Below are 18,670 nucleotides of genomic sequence, written 5' to 3'. Positions count from 1 at the left end.
TTACTGCACTAAGTTTGCTTAGGAAATTCACTGAACAAGATCGAGATTCTTATCGTCTGAACCGAACTCATTTGTTCAGTGAAGGGGGCGTGTTCTTTCGAAGATCCAACAAATGAAATGCTGCTTCGACAGCCCGTCCTCGAATGCTATTGGCGCGCGCTACAGTCCGTCATTAACGGCACAAAGGCAGGGTTGTGGTTTCAGTACGAAGCGTTGTTTCAACGAATCATTCGCTTAGGAGATTTGTTTCACAAAAAGACTTTAACAAAACAAGTCGAGACATTTTTCGCACGGATCCAAATTCAGCGGGATCCGCGACAGTGACACATATGCATCCAGTCGCGGTCAGGGTGAGGCTCCGCCTGCTCAGCAGGGACTTCAGCCGAGTCTTTATGTAGTCCTGCTACCGTCGATGTATTTTGTCAGCAGACTCGTTCAGCTGACTCTGGTTAAGAAGATATATGAATGGTCAAAGACAACGTCGGGTGAGTCATTAGAAATTAGTTTTTAAAAAGTTGTTCGACGCCTTGTCATAGCGGTGGCTAGTCCGCTAACTTAATTGTAAACAAGTTGATCATTGTTACTGGTTTCGCTATTGACAGTTCCCTCCTATCTCGTCACTGATTTTCATAAAGATTTTGCATATTTTTCTAATTGGCAACCCATTTTTTAAACAAGGCTTTTGTTGTTTTTATGTGAACCATAAAAGCGTGGGCAGTTATCTTTACACACTGACAAACACAATGAGCTCACATGAGCTACTTCTCTAATAAACTGTACTCATATGAGTTATAAACCGAAACGTGACTATTAACAAAGACTGAGTGAACTAAAAGTCGTCAGGCACCAAGAACCGTGCCAGTTGAGACAGTCGGCCAGATTGTTTGGATATGTCATGTCATTACATGTCAGGCTCTTGTATTATAATGTGGATATCTTGTTTTTCAGGTTTAAAGTACATTCCTAAGTGGAACTGGTTGGCTGTTTTCACAATGGGTAATTCATGCGCGCACAACACTATGAGTATCCCGCCAGGAAAAGGACCCCACCAGGTGGGATGCACAGACCTGATGGTGGGCCACACAGTCCATGTAAGTGTGCACTTAAATTGCGTGTACTCAGATTGTATGTTTGTCATCAGCAGATTAAAAGAAAAATCTTTATATTTATTCAAGGGTACGTTTTTGAGACTCTACTATCCGTGTCAAGCGTCTGAGAGTCCTCAGCGGCCAGACTGGGTCCCGTGTAGGGAGTATTTCAATGGCCTCGCAGACTTTATGAAGATGAACAGAGCGCTCAGTGAAAGGATTTTTAACTACCTTTTTGGTAAGCATTTTTTTTTTTTTGAGCACTGAGCTTTTTGTAAATGTCACCCAACCATGCCACTTCCTCAGCATATCTGTACCAAAGAGATGTGGTTAAAACATTGTTTGCCACTGTTGTCATGCCATGGACGTTTCTGCATATTTGTTTCCATTAGGGGCTTGTAAAATCCCAGCAGCCTGGAATGCGTCGTTCAAACCAGATGGGAAATATCCTGTTATTATTTTCTCCCATGGACTGGGAGCTTTCAGGTGTGGTTTATTTTTAAGTTTCAGGCATAAATGTGAAATTCAGTGTTTTACAATGTTTTTGTGTGTTGTATTTTCAGGACATTGTATTCGGCCATATGTGTTGAGTTGGCGTCACAGGGCTTTATTGTTGCGGCCGTGGAGCACAGGTGATTTGCTTTTAGTTGGATCTTATTAAATGTAAAAGCGTTTTTCTTTGCAAATGGACAAGTACATTGAGATAAGAGACCGATAAGAGACTAACCGCAAACTGACACGATTACAACTGCTGTTCTGTAGCTCTCCTTGCCCCACACCAGTGAAAGGTTTTGTATGTTGTAATAGTCAAAGTCTGTGAGAAGAATGCAAACAATAGTATGAACTAGGTCATCACATTCTTAACAGTGTTTACCGGTGGACTGACACGTAAAACGGGACAGTAGGATTGGTGAAACACTGCCTTTCAGATTATGAAAATAGGATGCGTTAAAATGAAATCAAAATGTAACTATGGAAATAATTCAGTGTTTTTTTTTAGTAAGTAATAAGATAATCTATTTTTTTTTTTAATATTTACACTAATTACTATGGAAGCGTTTCATAGTTTGGCGTTCTCAGAAGAGCGAGTTGTCAGTTGAGTAAACCTCTATAGTGGTGAATAAAAACGGCAACAAATATGTTCTGCAATCACATTTTTCTCAAAACGAAACTAAAACAAATAAACAAAACAGGATTTTGGTTATTTCCCCAAAAAATCAAGAGAGGAAAATGTCAAATTTGACATCGCTCTTTTACTTTGTATTTGAAACACTCTTGCATCAGTGTTAACTTAAATTGCTTTTTTGTAATTTAATGCCAAGGCAACAAAACAGAGAAGGTATGGTGTGGGAAATGTACATTTAAATTAAAATCTAAAAATATACTATTGCGAAATGCACCATCACAGTCTTTGAAAAGTATCCATTAAATTTAAAAAAAAATATTTTGTATCTAAAATACATTATATATCCTCACTCTTGTTAAAAATCTCAAGATCACTTATTGGATAGGTGTTGTGTTTTGTATGGTTACGTGTGTCACTAAAATGTCTTTTTAATTTCAGGGATGAATCGTCTTCTGCAACTTTTTACTTCAGAGAGCATAGTGAGCCAGGAACAAAAAAGCATCCGTCATGTGACATAGCCAAGCCTGTGTCTGATAACCTGGAGGAGGTTTGGATGTACTACAGGCCATTGAAAACGGGCGAGAATGAGTTTCCTCTAAGAAACAAGCAAGTGAGAAAATCACCTTACTTTCCATGCTAGTCATTCCCAGGACCTTTTCTGATATTTGCATCCAGAAATTTAACTGTTGCTTTGCATGAAAACCCACCAATAATCATTTAGCTTTTCTGCAGTTGGTGTTAGTGACAGTTACATCTACATCTTTTTACGTGAATGAATTGGGATCTTGGCTGATACAACATTGAAGGAACTGTCTATGCTTAAATGATTCAAATTTCCTGTATGTTTCAGGTGAAGCAAAGAGCAGATGAATGCATCAGAGCCTTAGACATCCTCTTTGACATCAATTCAGGAAAGTCTGTGGAAAATGTCTTGCAATGTGACTTTGATTTGTCAACAATGGAGGTGAATAGTACAAGTTTAAACTCGATTGGTATAAAGTTGAGAACTGCTCAGTCATATTCTGTGCGGTGCTGATGACACTGAGCCTTCCTGCATTTCAGAATTCCATGGACTTGTGTAGAATAGCGATTATGGGACATTCCTTCGGAGGCGCGACGGTGATCGAATGTTTGTGCAAGGACGTCAAATTCAAGTATGTTTTGAGCGGATAAGGATGTCCCTTACATTTCATGACAACTATGAGTTTTAAGATCTTGTGGGTAGATAAACTTTTACCAAACTGTCTGAGGCCTTTATTTTATCCTTCATACTGGTGTCTGAAAACCTCTGCATGTTTCCTGTTTTTTGAGGATTTTTTTAGATGCATTTTCATACATACTGGCATGCTACTAATGAGCTTTATTGGGAGAGTAATAAAAAAAAAAACCTTTAGCATGGTTTTTCAGGAACAAATTAAAATAGCCAAGAAAGACACTTGGTAAATTAATTGCAGTAGCATTTTGGTAGCACCGTGTAGTTTGCAAGAAGAGATTACAAAGGTAAATAATCAATGTTGTTTCCTAGGTGTGGTGTGGCACTGGACACCTGGATGTTTCCTCTGGACGAGGAGATCTTCCCAGGAGTAAAGCAGCCAATCTTTTTCATAAACTCTGAAAAATTCCAGTGGATTGGGAATATCATCCGCATGAAGAAACTGGACTCTGCTATCTTTTCTAGAAAAATGATAACCATCAAGTCAGTAATGTTTTTTAGTTTTTTTTTTCCAAGACAAATTGTAATTGTCTGAAAAATGTGCTTGATTTCATTGCACTCTAATGCTTTTGGCAGAGGGACGGTCCATCAGAGCTTCCCAGATTTCACATTTCTTACCGGGAACTGGATTGGAAGGCTCATGAAGCTAAAAGGAGAGATTGATCCACACATAGCCTTGGATCTTTCCAACAAAGCAACTTTGGCTTTTCTTCAACGCCACTTAAGTGAGTTCTTTACCTTTTTGGGTTTGTGTGCTCCAGATCAATTTCGATTTGATTATACAACTACACACAAAATGTTTGGGGTCAACAAGTTTTATACATTTGTTCAGCAAGGATGAATGTATTGAAACGAACATTAAAGACTAGTTATGTTACAGAAAATTACAATTCAAAGCAAATGCAGTTGTTTTGAACTTTTATTAAAGAATTCCTGAAAATAATGTATCACAGCTTCCACAAAAATATTAGGCAGCACAACACTGAATTGAAAATGTTCTTGTTAAACTTTGACTTCATATAAAAAAAAAATAAAAAAAAAAAACACATCAGTAGTGTACATAATGCTATAAACTTTTTTTTGCAATCTCTTTATATTCCAGATCTGGACAGAAACTTTAATCAGTGGGATCCTTTGATTGATGGAAAAGATGACAACTTGATTCCAGGAACCAATATTACTATACCTCAGTCATCTATTTAATCAAGTAGCATAAAATGTGACTTAATAATCTTGCAAATGCACTTGTAACGAAGAGTCAGAACGTTACATGTTTGAGAAAAGACCAGTCTATCATTATGCGAAATCTGTTTTTGAAATTGCATAAGAGAAATTTTTTTTTGACTGCCGTGTATGAGTACGATTGAATTTGCACTATGGATTAGACGGTGATCTGATGTAAATTACATTTAGTATTTTAAAACAAGGCAAAAACTACAGTACATACAGGATGATTTATGAAATATACCACTTGCTAACAACATATTTGCAAAACAGACAGTGCAATAGACTTTACATTTATTTTTTAAGACTTCACCGTCCTTTGTCGTGCCTTAATGTTTTTAGTTCTAGAAAGTGGGTGTTTATATCAATGCAATGTTTTTAATAATGTGACTGTTATAATGGGACATTTATAATAAGTGAAATTCTTCATAGCTTACTGTCACCCTGAGTTTAACATCTAGAAAGTAGGACATAATCTCAGGTTCTCTGAATCTGCAACTTTCTGATTTGTAAATCAATAGAATCAGTTTACACTACAAATTAAATAAATTCTTCAATTTCCGTATCTATGATTTCCAGTAAAATGACAAATGCAAAAAGGTACAGTTTTTATGTATATGGGATTTTGTTTATTAAACAGAATATCTGAACGGTGGTATTTGTCTCCCCCATATCCAAAAAATCTGAACACAATGTTCATACAGGTGCTACACACAAGTTGCAATTTTATTAAAGAAAATTTTAACAAGTATCCACAAAAGGCAGCAAACTGCTTTTTAACCACAAATGTAAACATGTAAGAGCATTTGAACAAAAAAAAAAAATCCCTGAAAGAAGTACAATTTACAAACATTTTCAAAATGCAATAAAGGAACATAAATAAAGCTGTTTAGTAACTGAAAAAACAAAAACAGCCTACAGCTGCAAAGAGGGACTGCAAGTCACTGAACCGTAACAGGAAAAAACTAAACTACAGCTCTACTCATGAACAAGCAGAAGTGCAATTTTAGAATGATTAACAACAAACAAACAAAAAAACATTACATAACTTGCTTAGGATAAATCAACCATCTTCTGTGAGGTTTACGTGAGTCAATCTTCTGTTTTTCTATTTTCACTCTCTGGCTCATATATTTCTGCCTTGGATTTTTGCAAAACGCCAACAAAAATGACATCGTCAGATGCGTCCTCAACCTTTAGGGTCAGATGAGTAACCCGCGAATCATCTGCGCTGGTACAATCAGATGCGGACGTTTCTTGTAAACCTGTGAAGCACACCGCCATCAGTTCTCAATTAAGAAATTCACTCAGTTCAGAAATGAGGTTTTCTAAAACAGTGGGACTGTTAATTATTTCTCAATTTATATTTGTACACATAACTTACATAAAGATTCTTCAGCATCAACATTGATTTGTGAAACAACTGGATCTCCCTGAAGCTGAAGTTTTAAAAAAAAGTAAAGAATAATCAATAAACATCACATTTGTGGTTAAAGAAATTGAACTGCTAGCTTATAATACCGTGCTGTCAGATGCAGTGTCAGACTCTGATCCGTCGCTGTTTAAGACAATAAGATCTTCTGTAACATCTATATATATAGATTTAAAAAAAAAAAAAAAAAAAAAAAAAAATCAAAAAAATCAATACAAAGGATGCTAAACATCTACACAACATTTGTTTAAATTTAAAGACTTTAGTTTGAACACAGAATTCAAACATACTATTAAACTCTTCAAGCAAGTCATCCATTTTTTGCTCAGTCTCACACACCCCCTGCATATTCAAACAGAAAGAAAATATTCTCTTCATATTAGATTTATTTTTGACACTAGGTGCTTTATGTCTTTATCAATATAAAGGAGAAACACAAAACACCTTGTCATGGGGAGTCACGTCAAGGAAAACCATCAGTAAATCCACTCCAGTGCTCACGTTGGCAGGATCTTCTAAACATTCGCCCAAAAAAAAAAAAAAAAAAAAAAAAAAAAAAAAAAGGTCATCTACTAATACATTTTTTTAGTTTTTATCTTCAAGTATGAATTATTACCTCTTTGTTCTCCAGCTAAAGTGTGTAAATCCTCTTGTGGCTCCTTACTTTCTACTGGTTCAGGCTGCAGTCCAAATAAATTGAAGGATTAGGTTAAATAGATTAAGTAGTTGTAAATATCTCAACAGTCTTACACATGTACTTACACTTAGTACTTGAACAAGGTTGTGCACTTGCGCACCTTCCCCCAGTGCACCTACATACAAAATAATACAGGCCTGTCATCTGCTTGAAGGTCAAAGAAAGCAGCAAAACGTGTTTTATAACTTAAGTACAATTCAGTTTTGTTTGAGAACAAGTCTAGCCAAGCACATTATGTATGCAAAACATTATCGTGGACTTGATATTTTTACATGAATCAAATTCAAATGCAGATTCAATGCAATCTATGAATGAACCGTGTGTGTGAAATACTAATAAAAAAAATAAAATAAAAAAAAAAAGTACATAAAAATCAACTTGGCTCACTCACCCTCAGAGTCTTCAACAGCGGAAGAAGACACAAACCCTGTGACTTGAGGCTGCAAGCAAACACATGTTGAGACATTGTAAGTCATGTGATAAGCAAATACAGTTGGCCTATTGTTTTGATTGGTACAACAGCATCAGACTATACCTGGCCTGCATGTTCATCACCTGGATCCATTTGGTCAATTTGTTTCTTTTCACCTTTAAATATTACAAATCCAAAAGTAGCATGTAAATCAAGTTCAAAATCGCCACCAATTTTAATGTGTAAGAATTTTTTTTTAAAAATCCTGCATCATGTACTGCCAAGGTAGAGGTAAAAATGTATACAAAGAATTACCATTTGGTTCTTCTGACTCTGAGATGACCAGAGTCTCGTATTTTGTATCGTCCACCTGATGTGATCAGAAGTAGAACTGGTTGTTACATGCACTATTTTCAACTGCTGAAAACATTCTGGTGTACCACAGTTAAGACACACTTTCACCTTTGAAGAACTATTCTGCAATGCAGCACGTTTCTCCTTGGTCACTTCATCTATGAAAAAAAAAATAACTATTTACAATCCTAAAACATTTAAGGTAAAAATTTTATCAGAAACTAAAAAAATTATTCCAAGGCACTGGTGGGGTAAAATAATGAGTATGACTGAATCACTGACCAAAAAAACCCTAAATGTAATACTTACGTCTTGGAACTTCAGTGCAAGAAGTCTGCAATTAAAACACTGGATTAGTAAAAAATGCTTTCTGATCATAAAAAAAAAAAAAAAAATCCATACCACACCTGCAATGGCTTGTCAGGCAGAATTTCATAGATGTTGAGAGGATCTACTACCACCTCTGAATCATGTTCCACAAGCAACACCTGAAGAACCAAAAAAAAAGAAATTTGAAGATAAATCTGAAATTAGACAAAACAAATCCAGACTTCTAAAACACAACAATGCTGCTCTTTATAAAAAAAAAAAAAATAAAAAAATCATGAAGAGAAATTTTACACTCACCAATGCAGCATCCTCAGAACTTTTTAAAATTCGTGCTGTGCACCAGTTTCTTCTTACATGAGACCATATCACACATTCTGAACCAGCGGGCTTCTTCCCTTTTGCTTGCCTTATGTAGCCCAAGTCTTTTAAAATTGGAAAAAAAAACAAAAACAAACAAATAAAGGAAAGCGAGGCTTCTTGCACTGAACAGTGTGCAACAAATTATCAAAATTCAAGATTACCTGATTGAATGATCTCAGATGGTGGTGGCTCTGGTTCCTCAAGCCATAATTGAGAATCTGTGTTATTCATCAAAAAGCTATCTATATTCTCTGAGGAAATACTAGCTGTAGCTCCCTCAGAATGCTCTGGCAAAATTACAGGAAAAAGCTTTGGGTTTGGCTCTCTAGCAAAAGCATTTGTGAAAGCTGAAGCACTTTCAATGACACATATGGTTTCAGGGTACTCCTGTGCATCAGAGGGCACTACACTCACTGCGTCAGGTGAGGCAATATCTTCAGCAATTATCTTGAGAGGCTCATCCTGAGCTTCATTTTCAACTTTCGTACTTGTAAGTAAATCAAGCTGGTCTTGTTCAGAATGCTGTATTTCGATAAGGGAGTTGGAGGTTTCCTTGTCCGCATGGTCAGTGTTTGAATCATGGATAACTACCGAGACAATATTAACTTCAGCAGCCACAGAGGCATCAGTTGACACCACATTTGCTCCACTTAAGTGGTCAACAGATGGAGTTTCAGGACTTTTCCAGTAGCTTCTCATGGTATCATTGAGGACAACACCATTACAATCCAGCTTGACAAAGTGTGGCATTTCAGAGTTCCCCATTTTCTCAACAGTGATATTTAAAAGCTTGTCATTAACTAGCTCAAAGAACACATCATCTGCCTCTTCAGCCCAGAAACCCTTGGAAAGATCAAAACCTTCAAGCTGGCAGCTGAATGCCTGAGGAGACACGTCTGATAGCCCGGGTGGAAGTGCTTTAACATCACTGATCTTGACTTTTGCATCATTTCCATAGTCTACAAAGGTTATGGATAGTGTGTTGAGGTCCCTAGATGTAACTTTAGCTCGATACCACAAATTATCTTCAGGGAAAAGAGCAATGCAAGCACTTCCAACTACAAGAGATTCCTCATGCAAAGATTCATCCGATGCATTACCGGCATTTTGTAATAAATCAGAAATCTCTTGAAGTTTGTCCGTTGCCGCATTCTGACACCAGAAGAGCTGAGGACCCCTGATGAATGAGGTGTATCCAGTGATCATTTGACCAGCCGGTATATAAGGGTTCTTGTAATGGGTACACACCTTGATTTCAAACATCTGCTTTACACTTTGGCTAGTAAGCTTAACATCATCCCTACAGGTGGATCCCAACACTACACCATTAACGTCAAGTTTTACTTCCCAAACGGCACCTATCATTTTCACAAATGTGCACATGACTTTTTCAATGTTTTGTTCAATTACCTGTTTGAAGTTGGGTGCAAGTTCTTGGTCTCCACTCTCAACATTCAGTTTATGTACAGAGCAGTGGATGCTGTACCTCGGAAATGAAGCAAATGACTGATCAAGACAACGTATTTTTGAAGCAGAAATTGTAGCCGTGTTTCCAAAGTCAAGAAATTCGACATCAACAGTGTCACAGATGTTTTTTCTTACTGCTGCACGGTACCAGGAGTTATCTTCAGGAAACATTGCACAAACCATGTCTCCCTCATAAATATCACTGGGATCAATGTTGGCACAGTGTGACTGGTCAGCATTCAATTTCTCCACTAGCGAATAAATATCATCCTCGTCAGTTGCAAACTGAACAAAGAAGCTACAAGGGCTATTGCAATGAGAGATGGTTACCTCAGCTTCCAGACCTGGTTGTATTATTTTTACTGGGAGCGCCGATTCTTTAAAAAGAGCCTGGGACTTGGACTTAACACCCTCAGTTTTGTCAGATGTACAAGGGCGATGCACATCAGCTTTATCACTTGCCTTTTTTTGTGGTTCAAGCCTTTTCTGGGAATTATGAAATGTAACAAAATCTCTTGTTGATTCTAGTACATCATTTGTATGGAATCCCCACTTGCTCTGTGGCTGTTTTGATCCAACATTTCCTTGTTGTGCTGCATAACTTTCACTAGACTGTGAAACGTGATCCACAAAATCTTGCTTAAGACCACTGGAACTTTCCTTCATATGGGTTGCTCCAGTTTGTGCAATTCTGTTCTTTGAACTATATCCTTTGAATGCGCTTTCTTCATTTTTAAGGATTTCATTGCGAAACTTCTGTCTGATCAGTGCATTCACTTGAGTTTTTCCCTCATAAAGCTCCATCAAAAGTTTTCCTCCTGGATCTTTTGCCACAACCAAAGCAGTGAAACAATGACTGTCAGCAAAATTCCGAAACCAATGCCCAACTTCACACGGCACATCTTCAGGCATATCTGACAGCCCACATTCAATTGCCTGCACTGGGACAGACATAATCTCTCCTGCTTCAATTGGAACTGGAAGCAAGTCAGACTTGTCAACTTCCAATGTGTCTCCATAATCCACAAAGTTGACCACAACTGATGGGTTTGTAGACTTTATGTGGCCTCTGTACCAAAGTCCATCCGTATATTTTGCAAAGCAAACTGTTCCAAAAGTCTGAGGACACTTGGTTACCTCTAGCTGACGGCATAAGGAGTTAACCATGTTTGAAAGATTTTCAATCTCCTCTGAATTCCTGGCAAGATGGCAAAAGAACTGAGTGACACTCTTCACACAAGTGATACTCACTTCCTCTTCACATCCAGTCTTGACTCCATGTGTGGAAAAATAGTAGGTGTCCAGGCGAAAGGGTGGAAGAGGAGCTTTCTTAGAAGGAGCACGATTAGCTAGACGTCTTTGGACAAGGACATTGCAAATGCTTTGGAATGGGGTCTCCAAGTCCACCACATTGAACACAACTTTCTGGGAGTCATACATCACAGCAAATATGGTGCATTTTAGGGGCACATTCATGGACGCTGCTGTGTCAACAAACTCTTGAAACTGCAATGTGGCTTCCGGGCTCCAGTCTAAAGCTGAGTGAGATACTGGGTGGATCAGGTTATACAAACTGCATCGAAAGGCTTGTCCTTTCATCTTCAAGAATGCTGGAGTGATCTTTCGAAGGTCTTCAACAGCTACCTTTTTTGTCTGTCCGTAGTCAATGAACAAAACATCAACATGAGGTGTTTGGTGCTTTTGAATGACCAATGCTCTGTACCATATACCACTTTCAGGATGACAGGCAACACAAGCAGCTTCCAAAGGTGGCTGAAATTCACTATTAGCATAGAAACGCTGAATGTCCTGCATTAGCACTTCTAAACATGCTGCATTTCTAGCTTTTTGACACCAGAAGTCATTTGGACTCTCAATGTAGGATACAGTTACCTCCAGTGAGCTTCCAATCGGAAACAAGTATTCCTTAAAAGCAGATGCACTGTCCGTTATGGCAGAAGAACTGGAAGGCATTTGAGGCCGAGCTCCTGTCAAGAATACACCAGAGGCATGGGTGGATTTTAAACCACAGGATCTAGTGGCAGAATTATCCACAAAGCTCTTTTCACTGTCTGCAAAATCTGCACTGCACAACAACTTGCTCACATCATTTTCTCCATCTAAACTTGGATCCACTAACTGAACCATGTGAGTGTCTTGGCGCTTTTCTTTTACATGCAAATCAAGTACTCTGTCCTCAATGAGTTTCGAAAAGAACAATGTTGCCCTCTCATCCCAATGTTTCAGTCTGGATTTAATGCCATAGAGGGAGCACTTTACTGCCACAGCAGGCAGCTGCTGAAATCTCGGAGGCAACTGTCGGAGATCAAAAGTATCAACAACTTCTGTATTGCCATAGTCGAGGAAGTAAACTTCTACTTTCTTGTCAATTAACTTATAGATAGCTGCTCTATAGAACACACCATCTTGAGCTTTAGCTGCACAGAGGAGACCAACAACAGGCTTTCTTAACAATCCGTTAGTGCTTGTTGAATCACTGTAAAGATTTCCAAGGCCATCCATTAGCTGACTGAATTCATCTGCGTATCGATGAGTTTGAATCCAAAACTTACCAGGGCTCTCAACATGCTGTACAACAGCCTCATACGATGTGTTAGGTGTGAGACTTTCCGTGAAAAAGACTGGTTTGTTCCCTTTAAGGTCAGAGTAGGTTTCATTAATGTGTGCAGCCAAGGCTGTCTGTTGAGATGATGGGATCTTCTTAATAGCAAAGTCTGTAAGGGTCATATCAGAATCCAGTGAACTTTTCTGTTTCAGTTCAAACAGTTTGTTGATGTATGTGTTCTCTTGTCCGTAAAGCGTGACATAGTGGACACCTTCAGAAAGGCTTTGATACTGAAACTTTGCAATCACTGTGCGGTTGAGCAGGAGAGACTTCAGATAATCAATCTGTGCAGCTGTCCATCCAATACCTCTGTCGGCTATTCCATGAAGGGAGCACACGTAGGTTACAACAGGCATCCTGAAAAATTCAGGGGCAAGTGGTCTGACATTCTCAACTTCAACAAATTGTTTCTTCCCATAATCCACCTGCAAAATCTCAACCAAATTGTTGGCAGACATGACCTGCTGCAGCACTGACCGATACCACTTGCCGTCACTCCCTCTTGATGCACACGGGCTGCCTAAATTCTCAGACCTTGCAAAATTACATCCAACTCTCCCCTCATAATGCTGAGTTATCTGTTCAGTTAACTTTTTCAGCTCCTGAGAGAAAACCTTAAGCTGGCAGAATATTCGGAATGGACTTGTTACTTCTGTGACCACAACAGTCTCAACAGTATCAGTTTGCAGCTCGGGGTACATGTAGACTTGCTGCTTCTCTATTTGCTCAATGATCTCAATTGGTTTGGTACTAATTGAAGAAATTCTATGAGATTCTCCAGTTCCACTGTTGGCCTGCAAAGATCTGGCAACAAACTCTTTGAAACAATCACTGTATAACTTCTTGGCAAAGCCCATTTCTAACATCTGTCTTGATAGGCAAGGAATGTCCAGAAGGAATGTTCGATGGGGCACAAGAACATCTTGAACAGTGGCATTAACTCTACGACCACAGAAAGTCTTCATGAACTCCAAGGCCATTGCTGACCATTTGTTTTCAGGAGACAGTGGCAGAACATTGGCAAGAACACAGAATTCAACTTCAGGGGGAAGATAGAAAAAGTCACTTTTGCCCCATGCTAAAGTGTTTACAGTGGCACGCAGCGTTCTGCCTTCATCGATTAAAAACACACTGTACTCGTCAGTATCTCTGGACACTATACGGGCTCTGTACCATGTTTCATACACTCGTACGAGGCACAAGTCACCAGGGTTTCCATCCAATTCACAAAAACCCTCTCTGGGGTATTGAATCTCCTTTTTCAGTTGCTGATAAGCAAATTTTCGGTCTTGATCAAAATTTCCCCAAAACTCCACCAGAACACATGCTGGGTTCAGATTTACTCTGGTAATGAGTACGGGTACATTTGAACCCATTGATGGGAGTCCCGGAATAGAACACATTGTGATTTCCTCCGTGACTCACTCCAGAGTCTAAGCGTATCTAGAAAGAAAGGGGAAGAGTGAACAAAAAAAAAATTAATACTGGTCCATAATCAAGCTATAAAAACAAAACAGCAACAATTAAAAAACTCAGTTTACACACACAAATATATATATTGACAACCAGCGTCAAGATTTGTAAAAGATTATAAAAGAAAGGTTCTAAGGCTACATTAAATAACACACTAAAGGAAACTGCACTGTTAAAATACTTTACAGAAACATTTTATATCCTACAATTTTTATTTATGGACCATTTAACGTGACATGAAACACAATGAACAGCCTAACCTTGTATAATTTACCTTAATGTACCATCTACATTATAAATCTACCAAAGTGTAAATAGAAATTAGAAAATGTGTTGGGAGTCCATTAGTCTTGTTTACTCACAGGTTAGATCCGTGAATGTAATGGCAAAAGCTGCAACCGCTGCCAACACATGAAATGCATATAGTAGGCATAAGTGTGTGTGTGTGTGTGTGTGTGTGTGTGTGTGTGTACATGTACAATAACTATTTATGTATTGTCTTACAATTCAAATATACGTAAATCATAAAATTTAAACGGAACAGCAACCTTCGGCTTCGTATTTGGCGTCTGCCGTGTCAATTTTAACAGACCGTCGAAACTTCCAGAAAATCCTTTCAGACAAGGTAACGTTAGCGTCAGGTGTGTCCGAATGCAGCACAGCGTGAATAAAAGTAAACAAAAAAAAGTATCGGGATTCCAGAACAACAAAAGGCAAACAAACTTACATTGTGTAAAATCCGCTTGATTGTATAGATTCAACAGTAAACCGTTAATTATTCAAGGTTGCGAACGCCTAAAACATTTCTACTTATGTCAATCATTTTATACAGCACACATTTAATATAGCCTGCATGAAACAAACATGTATAGCAAACACTCACCGCTTCAGGGTAACGTATATTTCGCTTTTATTTCAATGTGGACCAACGACATCTTGACTTTTCTTCAGCCGTCGAGGAGAACTAACGACGGAGAATAGAAAATGAATTTTCACCCCGAGATACTTAAATTAGTTTTAAATATCAACCAAGTTAGAGTTACACACACAAAAAAAGAAATCGATAGAACGAACAATATTTAGATCCGATAATTACACGAAGTCGTTGAGCGATAAGCAACTAGACGCCACTGTTTCGCGCCTCATTCCGGCGCGTTCAGCTGATTGGCTGATATACGTTATAGGAGACGGAAGTTAAAAGTTAAAAGATGGAGGCAACAATATTTAACGAGTTAAATTTTTTAACTCCTAGTGCAACGCAAGATATTTTATCATCGCTATAGAATGGAGATGTTATACTCAAAATAATTTCAAATGAAAAATATGGGGCTTCATTATTATTATTTTTTACAAATCTCTAAAACAACTCCAATAATTTTTTTCACAAGACCAATGACGCGTTTAACTGTAACCAGTATCGTACCATCTTGAGTTTTTTCATATTTGCATTTTTTGAATGTATGTATATTTATAAAACCATTCTTTGCATAATGCAGCGTCTATGGGAGGGGCCATACAATTGACGTTTTTTCATTTTATTGGAAGTCATGAAAACACCATCGTGTAGTATTTGGGCAAAGCAAAATGCAAAAAAATATAGATATTTGTGGTACTCTCCCATTCACTTAACTTAATTAAGTTAACCTAAGTATTACTACTTCCGCTGTGGAAAAAACAGGAAATCAAATCACTATATTCATTATGCATTTTGATTTATAAAACCTAGCTGTCTATAACTACTTTTCATGCATAATAAAAAGAGCAAATAAGACACCAGGCACGTAAGAAGAAAATCACATATTTAATAAAACAAATGTCATTTTATTCAATATTACAACAGAAAAATAATTGAAAATGACATCTGGTCAAAATATAACAAGACTTTAACCCAAGTAATGAACACTGTTCAACTGGTGTTTTTTGTAAAACAAATTATTACTTAATGGGGTAAAAAAAAAAAGAGAAGGATTTGGGCACAAGACTAATAGAATATCAGAACAATGGAAATAATAATCATAAAAAAGGTGACTATTTTGGTGGGTCTGTATTTATCCCGTACTTCTCTTTGAGAAGTTTCAGCTGCTCCTCCTTTTTCTTTGTGTCCATTTTTTGGAAAGCCTTAAAAAAAACAAAAACAAAAACAAAATTATTAAAGGTGTTAACACTAGTTTTGCATACATCACACTTGAATTTAGAGTTAATAAAGGAACAGTTTCAAAAATGAACAGTTGGACAATTGTTTACATTGTATGAAAAATAACATTTGACATTCTACAGAAAAAAATACAATTACGTATGTTTGAATCTTATTTTTTTTTTTGGTCAGCTACACTTTTCACATACAACGAACCATTAAGAAAACATGTTCATTTCGCATTCCATACAGCTGGCGCCCGAATCAAAAGCAAAAACAGCTAAACTCACCCTGTTTGCATTATAGTACAATACAACCAAGTATCTGTTGCAGACGTTGAACCCAGAAAGGTGATCACAGGCATTCTTGGCATCAAAGATGTCTTCATATACAACGTAGGCTGTTCCTCTTGTTTCTGGTGTGTTCCCACTAAAACAATCAGAGAACAATCAGTTACTCGGCTAACAAAAAGAAACACGATTAATGGCAATCGGTACTCCAGCCGTCAGAATCCGTAATGGATTATAGTATATAAATGTGAGAAAGAGACACAAACTTACACTCTGATTTGACGAATTGGCCCGTATTTTCCAAAGATGTCATACATCTCCTCTGCGGTGATCTTGTATGGAAGGTTACGGATGTACAATATCCTGTTCACCTCTGGAGGTAAACGAATCTAAAACATGCAGGCAAAGATAAATATTAACACACACATACATACCACAAGCCCTTTTAAAGAATTTGAACGTTTTTAAGTGCTTCGAAAGACAATTCATTATGAAAAAGGTTTCATGAGTTCTGACATGGACGCAGTATGGTACGAACAGATTAGAGTCCTAAATTTTTAGAAATAAAAAAAAGCAGGACACTTATTTTTTTGACCTAAAACTACTCATCTGCCTTCGAGGTAACCGATCGCGTTTATACCAAGAAAACAACAATAACATAGATCTCAAATGTACTGCTTAACTTAGCCATTTTGAGCCTAGCGTCACGATCATTTGAACCGAATCTTGACTTACATTTGCTCGTTTAGCTGCTTGCATCGCCATGGCTGGATCTTTTTGAAGGAAACAACTCAAATGTTAAAACAAAAAACCCCTCTACAAGTCGAAATAAGTAGCAGCTAGCACAAGCTAAGTAGCTGCGCACTTCACACTGTTTGATGTCGCAGCCCGATGACGTCCTTCCGGTAAGGCTGCCGCTTGGTTCCTTTGAGGTGACGTCAAGCAGCGATTCCACTCGTTTCATTATAAAAAATGCTCTTATAAAAATTTGCTCTTCTTTGGTGCCTCTAGCAAAGAAGAAGAACATTAAATTTACCCAATACTCTGCGTCCTTATAAGCTGTTATTTTATATAGACGTTTTAGTTAACTGAACATGCTGTTTGTTTAAATGTTATTTGATTTCTATAACGTGAATAAACCAAGACATTAATAGGCCTACTTTATTATTAATCTTTTATTGCTCCTTGGCCAATCTCATATTAATCGTAGTAAATTCAGTCATCAAAAACCTTTGCTATTTACTGCTACATATGTCTTTCATCCTCAAATACACGTGCTGCCTTTTTAATTTATTTTGCTATAGACTATACATATTGCAGAAATGTAACATTTTATTTTTGTTTTCAATTGCTTTTATGTTCTATATTAAATCTGTATTTTCCATTTGGTCTTTATTATATATCTTTGTGATATATTTGCAATATAAAAAAATCTAAATAGCAGATAGAAAAATATTATACAAAACATGAATACTTACCAATTTTTAATTTTAATAAACGGAACAACGCATCCAACTTATATCCTAAATATGAAAGTTTCACTCTGCTGCCACCTAACGGACATTTTACAGTTTACATTTGCTCCTGTTATGAAATAATTTCAATACTCAAGTTGATGTTGCCATTTCCACAGACGCTTCTAACATGAAATCCAATTTTTTTTTCTTAAAATGACTTTTGTTTTCATAAAATGATATCTTTCACATTCTTAAATTACAGGACAAGTGTACAAGTTAACTCAGAACTGCATAAAATGTATTCACATCAGTCCTGACATGTGCTGACAAACAAATTAAATTGTAATCTCAGGTAATACATTTCGGTATCTACACGCTCATTTCAAATCAAACTCTGACATTGAGGAAAAAAATCCCATATACTCTTTTATTAGTTTAAACCACAACACAAGAAATAGTGCAGCCATGGCATCAGGGGCACAATACATGCTACATGTACAAAATAACTTTTAAATTGGAAAAGTTTGCCATTGCATGAATTTGGTGCGGTGCCTACGTAGGTAAACATTACAATGACAAAGGTTATGCTCGTGTAAAGCTCTTGACACTGGCAGAATGTACTTTCAAATGGAGCACAGAAATGTGCGTATTTAGAAATCGAGTCGGTGCTCAAAATGTGCAGTTGGTGCAAATGTCTGGATTTAAAACGCTACGACCTCAGGGCTAACCTTTAAAACCCTCTGCTGGAGTTCTCTGGAGAGAAGCATGTAAAAAGTAGGAATAAATACGGTCATTTTAGCTGTCAAGAACGAGTTTGAACAGGTACGTTATTATTGTATATCACTTTAACCCTAAAAATGATCTTCATAAATTCATTCCATGCTCAGGCCCCACATAAATCTGCACACTGATATGCAATTTATTCCATTTGATGACATTCTGAAACTGCACAGCTTGTAGGTTTAAAATGGGAGTATTTTTATGCCG

General features: G+C 37.3%; 3 protein-coding genes across 6 annotated transcripts; 1 reads left to right on the top strand and 2 right to left on the bottom strand.

Annotated features, from left to right (window-relative positions):
* The first annotated feature begins 175 nt into the window (after positions 1–175).
* Positions 176–5,301, top strand: pla2g7 (phospholipase A2, group VII (platelet-activating factor acetylhydrolase, plasma)). The gene is made up of 11 exons (XM_043219845.1): positions 176–485; positions 949–1,091; positions 1,176–1,326; positions 1,481–1,574; positions 1,652–1,720; positions 2,653–2,824; positions 3,065–3,178; positions 3,277–3,368; positions 3,740–3,910; positions 4,004–4,152; positions 4,530–5,301. Exons 1-11 carry the CDS (start codon positions 413–415, stop codon positions 4,628–4,630), a joined length of 1,329 nt encoding a protein of 442 aa, XP_043075780.1. The 5' UTR covers positions 176–412; the 3' UTR covers positions 4,631–5,301.
* A 58-nt stretch (positions 5,302–5,359) lies between these two features.
* On the bottom strand, positions 5,360–14,963 carry tdrd6 (tudor domain containing 6). Of its 4 annotated transcripts, XM_043219844.1 has the most exons (19): positions 14,899–14,963; positions 14,686–14,766; positions 14,351–14,415; positions 14,165–14,203; positions 8,398–13,772; positions 8,174–8,298; positions 7,954–8,034; positions 7,856–7,880; positions 7,655–7,704; positions 7,508–7,562; positions 7,316–7,368; positions 7,172–7,220; positions 6,846–6,895; positions 6,700–6,763; positions 6,528–6,598; positions 6,374–6,425; positions 6,173–6,240; positions 6,036–6,090; positions 5,360–5,916 (listed from the first exon to the last, which is right to left on the bottom strand). In XM_043219844.1, exons 5-19 carry the CDS (start codon positions 13,730–13,732, stop codon positions 5,744–5,746), a joined length of 6,306 nt encoding a protein of 2,101 aa, XP_043075779.1. In that variant the 5' UTR covers positions 13,733–13,772; positions 14,165–14,203; positions 14,351–14,415; positions 14,686–14,766; positions 14,899–14,963; the 3' UTR covers positions 5,360–5,743. The 4 variants fall into 4 exon arrangements, with proteins under 4 accessions (XP_043075779.1, XP_043075777.1, XP_043075778.1 ...); XM_043219842.1 differs by lacking the exons at positions 14,165–14,203; positions 14,351–14,415; XM_043219843.1 differs by lacking the exon at positions 14,165–14,203 and having other exon boundaries at positions 14,686–14,951.
* Positions 14,964–15,584: 621 nt separating this feature from the next.
* On the bottom strand, positions 15,585–17,134 carry sf3b6 (splicing factor 3b, subunit 6). Its single transcript, XM_043218757.1, has 4 exons — positions 16,962–17,134; positions 16,497–16,615; positions 16,227–16,365; positions 15,585–15,920 (listed from the first exon to the last, which is right to left on the bottom strand). Exons 1-4 carry the CDS (start codon positions 16,989–16,991, stop codon positions 15,831–15,833), a joined length of 378 nt encoding a protein of 125 aa, XP_043074692.1. The 5' UTR covers positions 16,992–17,134; the 3' UTR covers positions 15,585–15,830.
* Positions 17,135–18,670: the final 1,536 nt, after the last annotated feature.

Source organism: Puntigrus tetrazona, chromosome 20, assembly GCF_018831695.1.
Source record: "Puntigrus tetrazona isolate hp1 chromosome 20, ASM1883169v1, whole genome shotgun sequence".
Taxonomy (NCBI): Eukaryota; Metazoa; Chordata; class Actinopteri; order Cypriniformes; family Cyprinidae; genus Puntigrus; species Puntigrus tetrazona.
Note: the sequence above shows the minus strand (reverse complement) of the source record. Positions and strands in the feature narration are given on the sequence as shown.

Coding starts and splice junctions, on each gene's coding strand:
- pla2g7 (XM_043219845.1), top strand. CDS start 413: ATGTATTTTGTCAGCAGACTCGTTCAGCTGACTCTGGTTAAGAAGATA. Junction 1,575..1,651: donor CATGGACTGGGAGCTTTCAG/GTGTGGTTTATT, acceptor TTGTATTTTCAG/GACATTGTATTCGGCCATAT. Junction 3,369..3,739: donor TGCAAGGACGTCAAATTCAA/GTATGTTTTGAG, acceptor GTTGTTTCCTAG/GTGTGGTGTGGCACTGGACA.
- tdrd6 (XM_043219844.1), bottom strand. CDS start 13,732: ATGTGTTCTATTCCGGGACTCCCATCAATGGGTTCAAATGTACCCGTA. Junction 7,563..7,654: donor TGCAGAATAGTTCTTCAAAG/GTGAAAGTGTGT, acceptor TGATCACATCAG/GTGGACGATACAAAATACGA. Junction 7,369..7,507: donor AGAGTCAGAAGAACCAAATG/GTAATTCTTTGT, acceptor TAATATTTAAAG/GTGAAAAGAAACAAATTGAC.
- sf3b6 (XM_043218757.1), bottom strand. CDS start 16,991: ATGGCGATGCAAGCAGCTAAACGAGCAAAT. Junction 16,616..16,961: donor AAGCAGCTAAACGAGCAAAT/GTAAGTCAAGAT, acceptor TGCATGTTTTAG/ATTCGTTTACCTCCAGAGGT. Junction 16,366..16,496: donor CCAATTCGTCAAATCAGAGT/GTAAGTTTGTGT, acceptor TGATTGTTTTAG/TGGGAACACACCAGAAACAA.